Source organism: Phasianus colchicus, chromosome 1, assembly GCF_987193195.1.
Source record: "Phasianus colchicus chromosome 1, bPhaCol1.hap1.1, whole genome shotgun sequence".
NCBI classification, from domain to species: Eukaryota; Metazoa; Chordata; class Aves; order Galliformes; family Phasianidae; genus Phasianus; species Phasianus colchicus.
In genome coordinates, this window is record NC_143436.1 from 176,913,281 (window position 1) to 176,930,204 (window position 16,924).

The 16,924-nt window shown below is 42.6% G+C and overlaps 1 protein-coding gene across 3 annotated transcripts; it reads left to right on the plus strand.

Moving 5' to 3' along the window:
- The first annotated feature begins 430 nt into the window (after positions 1-430).
- On the plus strand, positions 431-16,462 carry SLC46A3 (solute carrier family 46 member 3). Of its 3 annotated transcripts, none has more exons than XM_090133631.1 (6): positions 431-920; positions 1,065-1,279; positions 6,837-7,710; positions 8,125-8,208; positions 11,106-11,262; positions 12,080-15,268. In XM_090133631.1, the coding sequence occupies exons 2-6, from the start codon at positions 1,088-1,090 to the stop codon at positions 12,165-12,167; spliced, it is 1,395 nt and encodes a 464-aa protein (XP_089989757.1). In that variant the 5' UTR covers positions 431-920; positions 1,065-1,087; the 3' UTR covers positions 12,168-15,268. The 3 variants fall into 3 exon arrangements, 1 of the variants encoding a protein (XP_089989757.1); XR_016463184.1 differs by adding an exon at positions 15,383-16,462 and having other exon boundaries at positions 432-1,279; positions 12,080-12,430; XR_004170112.2 differs by having other exon boundaries at positions 432-1,279; positions 12,080-12,430; positions 13,263-15,268.
- Positions 16,463-16,924: the final 462 nt, after the last annotated feature.

Sequence of the window (16,924 nt, forward strand, 5' to 3'; positions counted from 1 at the left end):
ATGCCTCCCAGCAGCTCAGGCAGCTCAGGGCCCCATCCAGCCTGGCCTTGAGCACCTGCAGGGATGGGGCACCCACAGCTCTCCAGGTAGCTGTGCCAGGGCCTCACCGCCATCTGAGTGAATAACTTTGTCCTGACATCCAACCTAAATCTCCAGTCTTTTAGTTTAAAGCAATTTCCCCTTGTCTTATCAGACCCTGTAAAAAGTCAGTCTCCCTCCTGTTTATAAGCTCCCTTGAAGTCCTGGAAGGCCGCAGTGAGGTCCCCCCACAGCCTTCCATCCTCCAAGCTGAACAGCCCCACTCCTTGAGCCTGTCTTCACAGGAGAGGTGCCCCAGCTCTCTGATCACCCTCCTGGCCCCCCTGGACCCGCTCCAGCAGCTCTGTACCCTTCTTGTGCCCGACTGCCAGGCCTGGGCGCAGCACTGCAGCTGGAGTCTGTGCTGTCCTTCACCAGGCTGGGTACAGCCCCAGCTGAGCAGCACAACGGCAGATCTGCACCACCGTCACCTCTTGCGCGGTGCCAAAGCACGGGCCGGGGCAGCGCTGCCAGAAGACAAAGTCCGCCCCACCTTCCCTTGGCAGCAACCACGCTGGATTCTGCGAAAACGAGACAAACTGCCGGCAACAAAACCCTGCCAAGGGCGTGAAAAGCCGTCACAGAATCTCTCCGGCCCTTAATCAGATAGAGATGGGAAGGCGCAAAGAGGAACAGGGCGCAGAGCTGCACCAAACACCGGGCCGAGCACGGCCGCTCCGCGCCGCGCCGCGCCGCCCGCCTCCTTCCTCCCGGCCGAGGGGCGGGACCGCGCCGCGGGGAGAGCCGCCCTCGCCGCCCGCCGCTCGGTGTCGCGCAGTGCGGACATAAACACGGCGCGGCGTGACCTCCGGGGGGACGGGGCGGGGAGCTGCGGACCGAGGGCAGGGGCGGCCGGCGGGGATAGGGACGAGGCGGCGCTGGGGCGGGCGGGGGGTCGGGTGCCGCAGTCCTTCCTCCTGCGGGTTGGATGGTGGCTTCCTTTCGTCCGAGCGATCGTTGTGACGTTTTATTTTTCTGTGCTGAAGCGAGTTAAAGGCGGGATCCAGAAATGAGGAAGGTTTTGCTCGTGGAGCCGGTCATTTTCGTCTACGTATTCGCAACTTCCCTGACGAGCCCGGTGGTGCAGCAGTTCATTTACCGAAAGCTGTGGGAAGAGGAGTACAACTCCACCGCCATCAGCAGCGACAACAGCAGTCACTGTGAGCGAAACAAGAGCAGCCCGACTTATGTCATGCAGAAGGTAAGAGCAAGGAAAAAAGGCAACTGGAAATATAGGCAGTAAAACCTTCAGCCTGTAGGTACTGAGCAACGTAGCTCCTCTTTATTACCTTATTTAACCTTTTATAGGTAGAAAAAGCAATAGTTTCCTAAACCGCTGTCACTTTGCTGCCCACTTGCTCTGGTGTTGCACTGCACATAGTTGTCATGCTTTCAGGACAATGAAAGGCTGAAAGAGGCCAGAGCTGCTCATTCCAGAGAACAGAAGTCTGTGGGGATAGAAGGTGTGTCAGGAAGAAGGTTTTATAATAAGGGTGGTGAGGCACTGGCACAGGTTGCCCAGAGTTCTGGTGCGTGGAGTCCATCCCTGCAGACGTTTAGGGTCAAAGATGGGGCTGTGAGCACCTGATCTAGCTCTTGATGGCCCTGTTCATTGCAGAGAATTGGATTAGATGGCCTTTAGGGGTCCCTTCCAACTCAAACAGTTCTATGCTTCTATGAATTTTCTCCAGGAAGACGCTGAGATAAATTCATCCTCTTATCTTTTAATCGTCTTTTACTGGTTGAAAATCATCTTGGATTGGGCCCAAGTTGACATTGGCCTCCCATAACAAAGAGTGCAGCTGCAGGCTCTCCTTCCATGTGTTTATGCACTATTGGTGGTGTCTATGACTTGGAGTGTTCTTTGTATATACACTTTGACAACTGCCCCATGTATATAAAACATCAGATTTACCATTCACAGAACAGTGCTCATCTGCCTTGTTGAATTACAAAGATGGTGTGATGATCCCATGGCCAGTACCATTTGTTACACTTTTTCATGTTATGCTGGGTAGCTAGGTGCTGATTTAAACCTCTGCAGTGGTATTTCAGAGCAGTTTTAATGCTACACATAAGCAGAACTGATGTGGGGTTTCAGCAGAAGAGTTGATCATGCTCCATTTTTGCTTTCAGAGATCATGGAGTCATTAAGTTGAAAAAGGCCACTAAGATCATCTAGCCCAACCATTAACCCATCACCACCATGCCCACTGACCATGTCCCTAAGTGGCAGGTCTACTCTTTTCTTGAGCAGCTCCATGGGCTGTGACTCCACCACCTCCCTCCTGTCTCTTTCCACTCTCTTCCCACTGTTTCCCCAGTGTGTTGTATCCAGCAGTTATTACAGTTAGAGGTTACAGTTTGGATTAGATCAGAGTGCTGGTTCAACAGAAGACTCATCTTTTTTTTTAATTTTGATTTAGTTTGTAACTGTTTTTCTGAAGCAGTGAATTCCTCTAACATACTCTGTAGTCACGTGACTGCAGTATCTAACATGGGGATGGCAGTAAGAATATATTTACAGAAGAGGTTCAGCAAAATCATCCTTGATAACAGCAACTGAAGCTTGGATTAGGTTAAGTGGAACCTGACTCTGCATGGTAAAATGAGAAAAGTAGATGCCTGGACTGTAAATTATGCAGAAAATGCAGTTAAGTTACAGAGAAAATGAAGTTAATGGAAGCCAACTTGATGCTGCTGTAAAACAGGTGGCACTTGAAGATTTTGGTCACATCCAAGATTGGAATCTGTGACAAGCTGCTTATGTGAAGGACTGAATACTGGAGCATATCAACCTCATTTGTCATGTATAAAATAAAATCTTTAATGGTTTGTACTTCTGTTGAAAATAAGAATTTTTAGCGTGAAGTAGGTTCTTCCTCATAGGGCAGGAGAAGGAAGAATTTGAAGATTAAGAGGTAAATAGAATTCTAGTCCAGAATGCATTCTGGGCTGCCCAGACAGCCAAGGAAGGTAATATCTGCCATCCATTGGAACTGATCTGGAGATAATAAGCAATTATTGTTACAAATATGTTTGTGTGTTCCTCCCCCAAAGCCTTGTTTTTTTCTTTATCATTAGCTCTTCATTTGTAACTGTGGGCATTTTGTCGTGCACTGTCATATGTCAATGGAAAAGACAACTATTAAAATTAAATATGGTTCTTGGCAGTTCCAGTCACAGAATCCATCAGAAAACCTACATTTCACAAACATTTCTGTACTTTACATTTGCTAGAAACCCCCCAAATACAACTTAATCTTCCACTTGTGACCACATACGCTCCAAGATTTAACACCTGATGTATCTTTTGGCAAAACGCTGGAGCAGAGTGCTGAAATTTACACAGCAGCATTGATTGAGGTGACAGTGGATTTGCAAGCTACAGGATTTTTGGCGTAAAGGAAGCCAACTGTGTTTCCTATATACAAAAGTTTTGATATTTGAGAGTAGGAGTCTTCAAGATGTTATCTGAGTCACGGCCAATAGAATTTGTTTCCCTTTCTTGACAAAGTTCCATTCCCTCTGTTTTGGTGGTAGCCCACAGGCCATGAATTATTGAACAGTCATGCTGTTGTCTATCTGTCCAGCCTGTATTTTTGTACCGTGCTCATTCCTATCGTATATGGATGTAGAACTCAAAATCACCTCTTAATTTCATTGGTGTCTGTGCTGAGCTGTAACCCCGTGTATTGTGAAAAGAGCAGATCCAGTAACACAGTCCCAGGCCCTTTGCTGATGATAGGTGTTTGGAATTTTCCAAGGTCACTCTGAGTTATTTACATAGGTACAGTAAATTTTACTGTCAGGGGTGTTTGGTGTCAACTTTTAGAGGAAAACCTCTTTTATAGGTTGATTTAATGTAAGTCCTTCCGTTCTGGGGATGGAGAAGCTTTTTACTGATCTCATTTATTTCAAATTGAAATGTAGAAAGAAACTGAAGACAAAATCACTTGAGGTCTACAAAAAAAAAAAAAAATAGACTGTCATTCAAAATGGATAGTCTTGGCAGCATGTGGATTAATTATTTCTTTGGATTTGCATTTATTATAGCAATTTTGCGATAAATTAAAATGAATTTCAAAGTAACTCAAATACATGCTGGAGCATTCTGATCCCTAGCTTGAATAATCCTTTCTGTAGCTCAGGAAGAGCTATGTTATTAATTAAACGTTGTTTATCGTTCAGGGCATATGCATTTTCCTTTGTCACTCAGTAATATTTGTAGTTTTGTGAGCCTGTTTGTCATATGCTCTACATTGTAGCCTCAGGCAAAAGACTTCCCTCTTAATTTGATCCATATGCATGTGAATCATTTCTTCACTGTCATTCTTTTAATTTCTTTTGTAATCTGTGTTTTTGAGCTCAGAGTAGAGCAAATTCACAGATTAGAAAGCTAGACCAGTGTTTTCTACCATGTGTAGTTCTACTCATCTTTGTAGCTACGTGATTATAAAGCAGCTGAGGGTTTGACCAGTTGTTTTCTGTATCCATTTCTGATGAGTTTATGACAACAAAAAGGGGAGCTTTCACTCTAAATTGAGTTTTTCTGTACTTCTCTAGTAGTCTGGTCAGCAGGCAGCAGGTCATTTGTGGCAGCAGGGTTGCAGTCATAGGGGTGTCATAGAATCATATCATAGAATCACAGAATGGCCAGGGTTGGAAGGGACCTCAAGGATCATGAATCTCTAGCCCTCTCACCACATGCAAGGCCACAAACCTCCCCATTTAATGCTAGACCAGGCTGCCCAGGGCCCATCCAACCTGGCCTTGAACACCTCCAGGGACGGGGCATCCACAGCCTCTCTGGGCAGCCTGTTGCAGCACCTCACCACTCTCGTAGGAAAGAATTTCCCCCCGACATCCAACCTACATCTTCTCTCCTTCAACTTAAAACTGTTTCCTCTTGTCCTGCTGTTATCTACCCTTTCAAAGAGTTGACTCCCCTCCTGTTTATAGGCTCCCTTTAGGTACTGGAAGGGAATCTGAATATATAGCCACATTCCTTGTGTTGTACACCTGCTTCCAAAATGATGAGACCCAAACCTTTGCTGGTTTCTTCCAAGTTCATACATCTGTGTATTTCAGCAGTAACATCTGGATTGCATGTTTAATGCAGACAGAGAACATACATACATAGTAATATTTAGTTTGATTTCCAGTGTACTACCTATGTACTTTTCTGTCGTTGACTTAGAACCCGACACTTGTAAAGAAGCAATGCCTGCAGCAGGCGTTATAAATGACACAAATAGCACAGCCTGTTGCAGAAAGGTGTTTTCAGGCTTTACAAATGCAGCCACTCACTGCCTGGGAGTTGCCTGAGCTTTGTTTGCTGAGCTTTGTTTGCTGTGCTTTGTTTGCTGTGCCTGTTTGTCTGCGGGCTGAGTTGCTTCCTTTCCCATTGGCACTGTCTTTCCAGAGCAAATAATTTCCCATCCCTTGCCAGTCCTGCTGCCATTCTCCTCTCACATTAAATCCTTTCCTACAGCTTTATGCTCCAGGTTGCCTGGCTTCCTGCTGTGCTGCCATGCCCATAGACAGGGCTGCTGCCCAGCTCTGTGTGATGCCTCAGGGATCTGACTTCAGAGTTATGCTCTATGTCTGAAAGTCTATTTTGTGAGATGATCCTGTAGGAAGGGTTTGTGTGAATGCAGCTACCACCTGCTCTGCTGCTGCTCTTTTATCTGGACAGGTTGTTCCCTTTGAAAGGGCTTCTTTACAACCATTAATATTCTATTAACTATAAACTGTATTTGATTTTTAAACTTCTTTTCAAAAGAACCAAGACATTTTTTCCCATAATGGCTGTTTACAGTATTAGCTACTGTTCCTTATGAGAAACCTGCTGTGGCTTACCAGCAGAGATATCACTGATTTGGACAGTTTCTGAACCCAGAGCTTGCCAGTAAGGAGTTAGTTCACATTCTATACACATGGGTCAATATAATTTTTAATACCATTTCACATTTGTGTGCTGTTACTATTCATAACACTGCACACTGGGATGTCAGCAGCCAACGCTGCTCTATTCACTTGCAGAATGTGCTGGTCAGTGAATTGCTTCTTTGTGACCCTCCCACCGGGATTATTTAGGGAGGAAAAAAAGATCTCCTGTGAGTAGAGAGCTTGGGCTGTGCTTCTCAATCAAAGATTGTTCTACTAATGATTTCTGAAGGATTAAAATGGGCCCAGTATCCTTTGGCAGCCCTGTATTGAAGGAGGTGCCTACAGTACAAACACCAGCTCTTGTAAATGAACGTAGCAAAGAATTGTTGCTTTGTCTTCATTGAAACTGCTCTGTCAAGAGTACTTGTGAGAGCATATCTTAAGAAATAAGTTCTGGTTCTGGGGTCTAATGCAACAAGGGATGTTTGAGAGATACTGGAAACAGAACTACAAAAGCGTGTCTTTGAAAATGCAATTCCTTTGTATTATTGTCTGGTATAATGTATATATTATGATATATAATACTGTACTGTATTTGATTACAGCATAATACAGTATTAGATGAGATCATATAATCTTGGAAGATGATATTGTATATTTTGCAATAATATATTATAATATATATATATAATATATATAATAATACTGTTTTATGCTAAATGTTATGCTGCATGCTTATTATGGCATAAGTATATAAAGTGCATTATTATATATCATATAAATACATATATATATATATATATATTTTTTTTTTTTTTTACAATATATTATGATGTTTACCATTATTTCTGATTTTCTCTTTGCAGGGAGTTCAAGAAAAGACTTCTTTTTTTAACATGCAGCTGGACTTAACAGGGGCAGTTCCCAGCCTGATAGTTGCTTTTATCATTGTAGCTAATGGGGATCACCAGGGACGAAAAAAGTCTTTGGTTTTACCATCAACTGGAGCTTTGATTGCAGATATTTTCCTCACTATAATATCATACTTCTCCTTGCCAATCTCTGTCCTGTTTTTGGTTACATTTATTTCAGGACTGTTTGGGAGTATGGCAACTTTCCTTGGAGGAGGCTTTGCTTATATAGCAGATCAGTGTCATGATGAGAAACAGAAAACAACACGAATAGCTGTGGTTGATTTAATTTATGGAGTTGTATCTGGATTGGCAGGACTGTCTTCTGGGTACTTTTTAAGAGAAATGGGCTTTACATGGACATTTGTGACAGCATCTCTACTTCATGTTGTTAACATTATCTATATTACTTTTTTTCTGGAAGACACAGTGCACATATCTGAATTCCAGCAACAGGCACCATTATCTTATAAAGAATATCTAAAAGAAACAATTTCTGGAGTGTACATGCTTTTTAAAACTGCCCCTTCTAAAAAGAGAATTTTAATCATTGTGTTACTTTTTATATTTATGACTTATTTATTTACTATGTTTGGGGGGAGTTCCCTTTTTACACTGTATGAACTGGACGAGCCACTGTGCTGGACTGAAGTGTACATTGGATATGGAGCAGCTGCATTCACTTCTGTCTCTCTGACCAGTTTTTTGGGAGTTTACTTGTTTTCTAAATGTCTCAAAGACATTTACATTGTATTTATTGGGATATTTTCTTACATTGGAGGAATTGTCATGGCTGCCTTTGCCAAAACAACCCTGCTCATGTTTTTAGGTGAGTTCAAAGTCAATTCTCAACAATATAAAAGAACATTCTTAGGTGTTATTTATAGTGATTGGTGGTGGTGGTGGATATTGGATGCGCCACACCGAAGAGGTAAAATATACAAGGTTCAGTCATACTGATTTAGGGTTTAATTAAAAGACAAATAGTATGGAGAGTGAATGAAATTATTTGGCTTATGTTGGCTTATGATTTGCTTTTAGGTGCTATACAGATGTAGTGGATTTAGAGATTCCTCTCTGCTTGGATACTTATGTTTCAATGTACACCTGGTTTGACTGATTGATTGATTGCCTTTTACTATTTAGAAACTGAGCACTCAGAAATACATGTCTAGTTCATTTGCAACGTATCTGTAAAATCTGGGACTTCTATTACATTGATGTCTCATTCATTGCTTTACAGTAAGAGTGCCATCTTTATTCTGCATTATGCCTATTCCTGTTCTCCGATCCATGCTGTCAAAAGTGGTTCTCCCCAGTGAGCAGGGTGAGTGGAATTTGTTTTTCAAAAATGCTATGATGTTGTATTTCAGAAGAGAGATACACCAAGGTCACCTTTAAACAAACAGATATATATTGGTATTTTCAGACTGCTTGCTGGATGATCTTAGAGGTATTTTCCAGTCTTGGTGATTCTATGATTCTACTGCAAGATTCAACTTTGAAAGAAGTTATTGCTCTAAAAAGAAAGATTATGGAGAATATGAAGCAGAAGAATGTTCAATACTTATACAGATCACAGAATCATAGAATGGCTTGGATTGGAAGGAAACTCAAGGATCATCAAATTCCAACCCCCCTGCTGCAGGCAGGGTTGCCAGCTGCTAGGTCAAGCTCTAGATCAGGTTGCCCAGGCCCTCCCTTAGACCTCCAGGGATGGGACATCTGCAGCATCTCTGGGCAACCTGTTCCAGCATCTCACCACCCTATCTGTGGAAAAGTTCCTCCTAGTATCTAATGTAAATCTCCCCTCCTTTAACTTAAAACCATTCCTCCTTGTCCTATCACTATCTACCTGTGCAAAAAATTGATTTATCTCCTGTTTGTGGTCTTTCTGTGCCTTTAAGTCTTGGAAGACCATAATGAGATCTTCCCAGAGCTTTCTCTTCTTCAGACTGAACAAGCCCAGCTTCTCATCCTGTCTTCATAGGAGAGGCTTTCCATCCCTCTGATCATCCTCATGGTCCTCCTTTGGACTCTTTCCAAACGCTCCTCATCCTTCCTGAGTTGAAGGTCCTGGACCTGGACACATTACTAGAGATGGAGCCTCATGAGGTCAGAATAGAAGGGGACAGTCACCTCTTATTCCCTGCTGGCCACCCCTCTGTTGATGCAGCCACGATACTATTGACCTTCTGGGCTGCAAGCACACACTGCTGGCTCATGTTTTTCATCTATCAGGACCCCTGAGTCCTTCTCAGCAGGACTGCTTTCAAGGATTTCTTCTCTTAGTCTGTATACTTACCTGAGATTACTGAGTGCAACACCTTGCATGTGGCTTTGTTAAACCTCATTAGGTTTACACGGTCCCACCTTTCAAGTTTATCAAGGTCTTTCTGGATAGCATCCCTTCCTCTTCCTATATCAACTACACTGCTCAGCTTGGTGTCATCAGCAAAGTTGCTGATGATGTACTCAATGCCATCATCTGTCATTGATGTTAAAGAGTACTGGTTCCAAGATGGGCCCCTGGGGGACACTGCTCATCACTGGCCTCCACCTGAACATAGAACCACTGACCACAACCCTCAGGTTGTGACCTTCCAACTGATTCCTTATCCACCAAATAGTCCACCCTTTGTACCCATATCTCTCCAATTTAGATGTAAGGGTGTGGGGGGGGACCATGTCAAAGTTCTTGCACAAGTCCAGGTAGATGACATCAGTTGCCTTCCCTTTGTCCACCACTTCAAAACAGAAGGCCACCAGTTTGATCAGACATGCCTTTCCCTTGGTGAAGCCATGCTGGTTGTCTCCAATTACCCTCTTGTCCCTCATGTGCCTTAATATCTCTTCCAGGAGGATCTGCTCTGTCATGTTCCCAGGCACAGAGCTGAGGCTCACTGGCCTGTTGTTCCACAGATCTTCCTTTCTCCCTTTCTTGAAAATGGGAGTGATGTTTCTCTCTTTCCAGTCACCAGGGTCTTCATCTGTCAGTCATGACTTCAAACACATGGAGAGCAGCTTGGCAACCACATCAGCCAGCCCTGGGATGCAGATGCAATATTACAGTTCCTTTTGTAAACGTAATGTGTAGAACAGCTTCTACACTCACAAGATTTTGATGGAGAAAATAAACGCTTGTTTCATCAGTGTCACACTTTGTAACTTAGAAAGATAAGCATTAAGTGGTCAGCCTTCAGTACACTTGAAAACAAAGGCTTGGATGCCGAGCAATGTACCAGCTTCACAAATGCCCATGACCACTTAAAGGTGTCTCAAGGGCTGCAACGTATTACTTCTAGAAGTGCTTTCTTTAAAACACACATATACACACACACACAAACATGTGAGGCCTCAAAATGTGTCTCATATTTTGCTGCAGCCAGATTTTGAGGAGCACATATTGTCTAGAAGAATTCTTGTGAGTTGGTATTAATTTTAAAAAGTACACATCTTTAGACACTGAAACAAAGATCTCTTTGTACTGTTCTATGCTAAGAAATGCTTCTGTTTTTGTTGTTTCTTGGCGTTTTTTGTGGCTTTGGATACTTGAGTAGTTTGATGCAGGAATCAGGTTGCTTCTTGCCATCCTTTTCTGCTTGCCTAGTGTTATTTTGTTTACAGTCTGATGAATATGAACACAGCTTGGGGAAATGTGTCCAAAAATATGCAGATAGGATAGGCTGACACCCCAGTGTGTAGTGCAGAGCCAGTGAAAGATTGTTTCTTTCATTTAAAAAATGAGAAGGGTATGGTTATGGACTGAGTCAGCAGTCCTTGTTGCTCTTTGTTGCAAAGAGCCTTTTCCACATGTAAGAATGGAGACCAGACAAGGAGGAAACAAGAAAGGGGAGACAGAATAGAGGGGAGAATTGAAAAGGGTAAAGGATTAAAGGATGAAGCTGTGCAGAATGTGGTTAGTGAGTATGAACAGCTTGAATTTCATGTAACAAATAGATCCAATAAAGTAGATATGGTGACAGGATAATAGCAAAGAGAAGTAGTTTCCACTAACAACAACAGAAAAATTTCATTTAAAAAGTCTTCTGTAGGAATCCCCATGGAAGACACTTCCATAACAAAGATATATGATACTCAGGAGCTTGTTACTTGCACACTTGCTGAAATATTGCAGATAGATCTTTCGAAACAAGTTTAAAAACTTTGAAAGCATTTTGGTTTTATTTTGTTTGTAATCCAATCCAATTTGTTATTTTGCAGGTGCTGTGTTTGCTTGTATTGCCTGTTTAGAAATTTTGACTGGCACTATTTCACTTTCAGTCTTTAATGTTATCTATGCAGCTACAGTTGCATGGTTTTCAGGCTTTAGCTTCCTCTTGTCAGCCAGCCTGTGTCTAATTCCACTGGGTGTACTGTGGTAAGTACATATCAGGAAGGTGCTTCTGAGTGCTTTTACTGGTGGTTTCTGTTTTGATATGAATTGAAGTGGGTGGTTTTATGCATTCTCAAACTCCAGTGTTTTGCAACTCATGGGATGTATTTTGTGTGTAGCCCTTTCTTCGTTTTTCATCCAATTTAGGAGCTAGTTATATATAGCAAACCTATGGCAGGTACTCTGAGGCTTGTCAGCAGGGAACTGCTTGGAGTACGGCAGAGCTGAGACTGGGGAATATAGCAGTGATAACAATTTTCCAGTGGGGGACAAGACAGAAGGCAGGGAGCCTAGGCTGTAGAGTTTTAGTTTTAATTTGGTTCAGTGCTGCAAGGTAGAGAAAGTTTCTGTTAAAACATTCTCTCGTGAGCAAAAGCTAACAAATATTAATTACAAAATCACTCCATCCTGCAATCAAAACCATTCTCAATCATCATAATAAATTTTGGAAAGCTGTTTTTCTTCCATCATTAGTTTCTCAGATGTCCCATCCTTTGAATGACCGCTCTCTAAAGCTCTCTAAAGATTGTCACACAGCGTTACTGTTTGAGAGATGAAATGTTAGTAATTCCAGTCTGTCATCAGGCTGCCTGCTAAGTTAGTATTTTTCACACACAGCAGAAATGATATTGCCTAACTTGTCTAATAAGGGACAAATACTATCATTGGTTTTGTTTATTAAGATATGTCCAGGGCTTTGTGCTGAGGGAAATGGCTGTAACAGAACTATCAGGTTTGTTTGTACTGCTGAATCATCACGCTTTACTCAGCTCACAGTATCTGTCTTATCTGTGTCTTGCAGCTGGCTTCTGTGCACAAGCTGGAATGAGGAGGACTTGGCTCTGCTTGTACCTGAAGAAGTATCCAGCATAGACAGCGTTGATAGTTGAACAGAGGAGTCACCAACCATTTGGCTTTTGTAATCTGATGTGCTGGGTCAAAGGCCATTGTGTCACACTGACACCATAGAGATAATTCATGAGTTGCAGATGAAATCTAAAACTGGCCCTGTAGCACTAAGCACTGAATTGATAGCACTCTACATCCAGTCTTTTTTTAGCACTTGAATGAACCTATCTCCTGTACTTAACTACGCAGATAGGCCAGCAATGGAGATTTTAATGCTGCTTTCAGCACGGAGAAAAAAAATAAGGTAGGCTAATTGTCTTTTACCACTTACCCCATCTCAAATTTGAAAATATAAGCTATGGATTACGGTACATCTTGTGTCAGTCTAAGTTTGGGGACAGAGATAAGCTTATCAGCCCCTTAGCCAGAGGATGCTGGCAATTCTGCTGGAGCCAGTGGAGCTCGTGCCAGCTGTGCATGCAGTCCATTGCATACATCTTAAAAGGTCTGTTGTAACTGTGAAGCCCACAGAACTGTCTAAAATTACTAAAGAAAAAGGTACTTCTTTCAGAAAGCAGCTGAACAGAAAGCAAGACTTGCACCTGCTGTAAGACTTAATTCTCTGCAGTTACCAGAGAATGTTGGTGCAAGCTGAATGTATGATGTGCAGACTTTGCCTGTGATTTAATTCTTAAAATGGATTTTCACACTTAGGAAATTTCCAGCCTGTAGAGTGTGAAGTCAGGCCCGTGCCTACATTTTGCAGAGGCCATATTGCACATTTATTTTTAAATTATAAATCTTTTATGATTTTTTTTCATATATTAGAGACTACATAAAAACACCTCTGTGTTTTGTCCCATGAATTTTTCTTGTTTTCCAGTTAAGCTGGCAGCACTGAACTTACTTTATATTTCTAATGAAAGACTGTAACAGCTTTTTATTCAGTGGAACTTCAAATACTTTTTCTATTAATTCTGAAATGAGGTGACCAAATCTGAACTATGCATCTAAGCATCTTACAGTGAATGCAGTGTAATTTATTTGCACTTAAATAACATTTCTAATCTTCAAAGCACTTTACAAATGCTGCTGGGAACTTCCCTCTACAATAGATGTTATCCTTTCTGTTTCAGAGAAACAGAAATCAACAGAGAGGAGAAGTGACTTGCCCTGGGCAACTGTGCAAATCATGAAGAGCTCTAAACCTAGAAATCAGTTTTTGTGTTGATTCTTCAGCTTTTTCCTTGAGATCTATAGGCAGAAAGTAGCCAGAGTATTAGCTTTTGGAATGCGTAGCATAGCAGAAGTGGGAATAATAAAAAGTGGGAATAAACACCCTGTGAAAGATCACTCCCATGTGTTATTTTACGAGAGAGTTTTATAGCCAGAATTGTCCTGATCCCTGAAAGGAGAGATAAGTTGTATGTGACTATCTTCCCCAAAAAGGAGTAGTTAGAAAAATCAAAATGTATCAGGAGACAGATTGTTATTGCCAAGAATACTTCTGCAGAGCTCCTCAGTGGCACTCTGCCAAAAAATATTAGTACGTCATAGCAATGCTATCATGGATCCTTTTTGTTTGAAAGGCAGTGTTGTTTTCATGATGTGTATCTTGACCAATGAGAAGACTGAATGGTCAAATAAGGTAGAGTGAAGTTGGCACTGTCTGGCAGTCCATAGAATCACACAACAAAAAAATGGGTTGAGTTGGAATGGAGCTTACAGCCCACCCAGCCCCAGCCCCTGCCATGCGCAGGGACACCTCCCAGCAGCTCAGGCCATCCAGGACTGCATCCAGCCTGGCCTTGGGTGCCTGCAGGGATGGGGCACCCACAGCTCTCTGGGCAGCCTGAGCCAGTGCCTCACCACTCTGAGAGAAAAGATCACTACTGCCTGTCAGTGGGGAAAATGATGTGGAAGGACGTGGAGCTCTTGGAGCAGGTCCAGAGGAGGGCACTAAGATGATCAGAGGGCTGGAGCACCTCTCCTCTGAGGAAAGGCTGAGGGAACTAAGCTTATTTAGCTTGGAGAAGAAAAGGCTCTGAGGAGACCTCATTGTGACCTTCCAGTACTCGAAGGGAGCACATACATAGGGGAAGGGGAATGGCTGAGGGTTGATAGTGATAGAACAAGGGGGAGTGGTTTTAGACTGAGACAGGGGAGGTTCAGGTTAGATATTAGGAGGAAGTTTTTCACCCAGAGGGTGATGACACTCTGGAACAGGTTGCCCAAGGAGGCTGTGGATGCCCCATCCCTGGAGGCATTCAGGGCCAGGCTGGATGTGGCTCTGGGCAGCCTGGTCTGGTGGTTGGCGACCCTGCACATAGCAAGGGGTTGAAACTAGATGAACATTGAGGTCCTTTTCAACTCAGGCCATTCTGTGATTCTATGAAGACAGTTACATTTCTCCAGGAGAGGAAATGCTAACTAATATAGATGAGTATTTTGCTTCTGTCCTCATGAACCAAAACTTAATTTGGCAATTAAAGGTCATTAGCTTTTCCTAGCTAGTTTATACACTAGCCAGTAAATACAACTCTGTAACTCTTCACCCCTGAGGTGCCCAAGTTGCTGCCAACTTGTAGGAGAAGCAAGATGATTTTTACAGTAATCACTGGCTCCAAAACTTAACAAGTACCTGTAGAGACATTAAGGATACACTGATGTAAAGAGTTTCAGCACAAAGACTACGCTGTCTTCCTTTCCTCTTCATTATGCAGTTTTCTAAGTGTTCATGAAATTAACTATTGCACAGAAAACTGCCAGGAAGTGAAAAAAAAACAGGTATATGGTTTCACTTCTTCAGTGCAGGTAGCAAGGCAGTTCTGCAGCTGCACTCTGCTGGGAATGAGAAGGTGCACGTGCACTTGGGGAGTGGCTTTGGTAAGGTTTGATGTTGCTGTACCAAGTATTTGCTGTTTACAAAATATTTCAGGTAGACACATTGTGTGGGATTGCTACGTTTCAGCCAAAACACATGAAGGGTACGATTTGTGTTTTTAAAGTGCCTAGCATTGAAAATGTTGAGGAAACCAGGTACTAATGTGCTTTATATTCAAGTATGTAGCAGTTGATTTATTTGTATGTAAATACAGATTATTTGAACAGAAATTAATAGTGAAATTTGCTCTAAAATCTGTGTTGTGTTTGTAGTTCTTGACGAGGCTTTTGGCAAATGGCCAACGGGACGACTGGTAGAGTAACACTTATGCAACAGCACACAGCAGTGATACATTATTGTCTGTTTGTGCAGTCATAGCAAACAAACTGCAGTGCAGGAAGATGTGATTTTGCTTCCCTCCTGTGCTGGGGGAGAGGAAGGGATGCTGCCCAGAACATCAGCACCAACAGGAGGTGAGGAACTGCAGAACAGATGAAACACTGCTGTGGGCCACAGGTCAGTGCAGGGGCTGCAGTGCTGCATGCACTTGAGAGCACCTTCCTCCCACGGCCCAGGCTGAGCCCCAGATGAGTCCTAGCAGCAGGGCTGAGCCAGCCAGCTGCACACCTCACATGGCACGCCCCTGATCAGGCTATGCCTGTGGGCTGCTGCTTGCAGCCTCACAGAAAGAAGCCTGGAGAGACAGGGAGAAGGGGCTGGGCCAGAAAGACCAGCTTCCACCTCAACCAATTTAGTAGTAACACTTCCTTTTAATCCCAAAAGTTCTTTGCCTCTGTTTGACTCCCATTACGTTAACAACAAACCACGTAAATTCTTGTACACGCTTCATACCATTTGCTTTCCAGCCTGGCTGACTCATAAAATTAGCATCCTTACAGACATAATGAACAATGCAACTTGCCTGCTCTGAATATGGCTTGATCTCACCCTGTCCTGAGCCTACCACAACACAAAGTCTAGTGAAACCCAACCTACTTGCTCTACAAAGCTTGCTCTTGCTTTAGACATATCCACTAAGAAATTTCACTTTTATTGAACATGAGCAGCGTTTCCTGCTAATTTCAAGTATAGCAGCTCACAGAAAGAACAGCTACATAAAACATCGAGTAGGTCTATGCTTTCATGTTAAATTTATTAGTCCTTGCGTATAACCTCACTGAGGCAACAAATACAACTGAGGGCTTAATTTTTACTTCATTAGAAAACCTCAGATCTCTCCAACTCTTACAAGGCAATTTTAAGTTTCTTAAAAAAACAACACAACAACCAATAAAGTATCTTGTCATCTCAGTGTTTTTAATTTGCTGCAACATTTTGCAATAAATATGCGTAAGAGCACCATGAAATTTACATGAAGACAGCTAGAGGCTGTAGTGCATATGGGTAAAGTGTTTATGGCAGTTTTAAGCATACTGAAAAGCCCAACAGATGCTTGAGGTTCTGGGACTGTGAACAGGTTTCTACAACATTTCTCATTTCTGCTAACATCATCTATAACAGTGCACTCAGCACTTTACTTAAGAGCAATATTAATCTGCTGGATAAATATAATTCGTGCCTTAGAAGTATTGTTTCACACTCCCTGCAGATGACAAGAGATTAGCCATTTTGAACCACAACCCTTTTGTCCAATTAGTAAAAACACAGAGGGGGTTGTCACAGACATACAGTGTCTGTCCATCACAAGCAGTACAGTAAAGACTGGAAAAGTCTGTCTGGTTATTCTCTTGGTTGCCTACAGTGCCAAACCACTCCAGCTGCCTTAACAAGAGGGAGGAAATGCATGCAGCAGGATTCCACTGGCAGTGCAGAAATTAAAGATCTTTAAAGTAATGGCAAGAAAAAGTAACAACACTTTGTGTTGCGGATAAGAGATCCATGATTCACAATTAA

Excerpts from the sequence above, each read along its gene's own strand:
- SLC46A3 (XM_090133631.1), top strand. The coding sequence starts at position 1,088 with ATGAGGAAGGTTTTGCTCGTGGAGCCGGTCATTTTCGTCTACGTATTC. Across the intron at positions 1,280-6,836 it reads CGACTTATGTCATGCAGAAG|GGAGTTCAAGAAAAGACTTC; the intron begins GTAAGAGCAAGG and ends TTCTCTTTGCAG. Across the intron at positions 11,263-12,079 it reads ATTCCACTGGGTGTACTGTG|CTGGCTTCTGTGCACAAGCT; the intron begins GTAAGTACATAT and ends TGTGTCTTGCAG.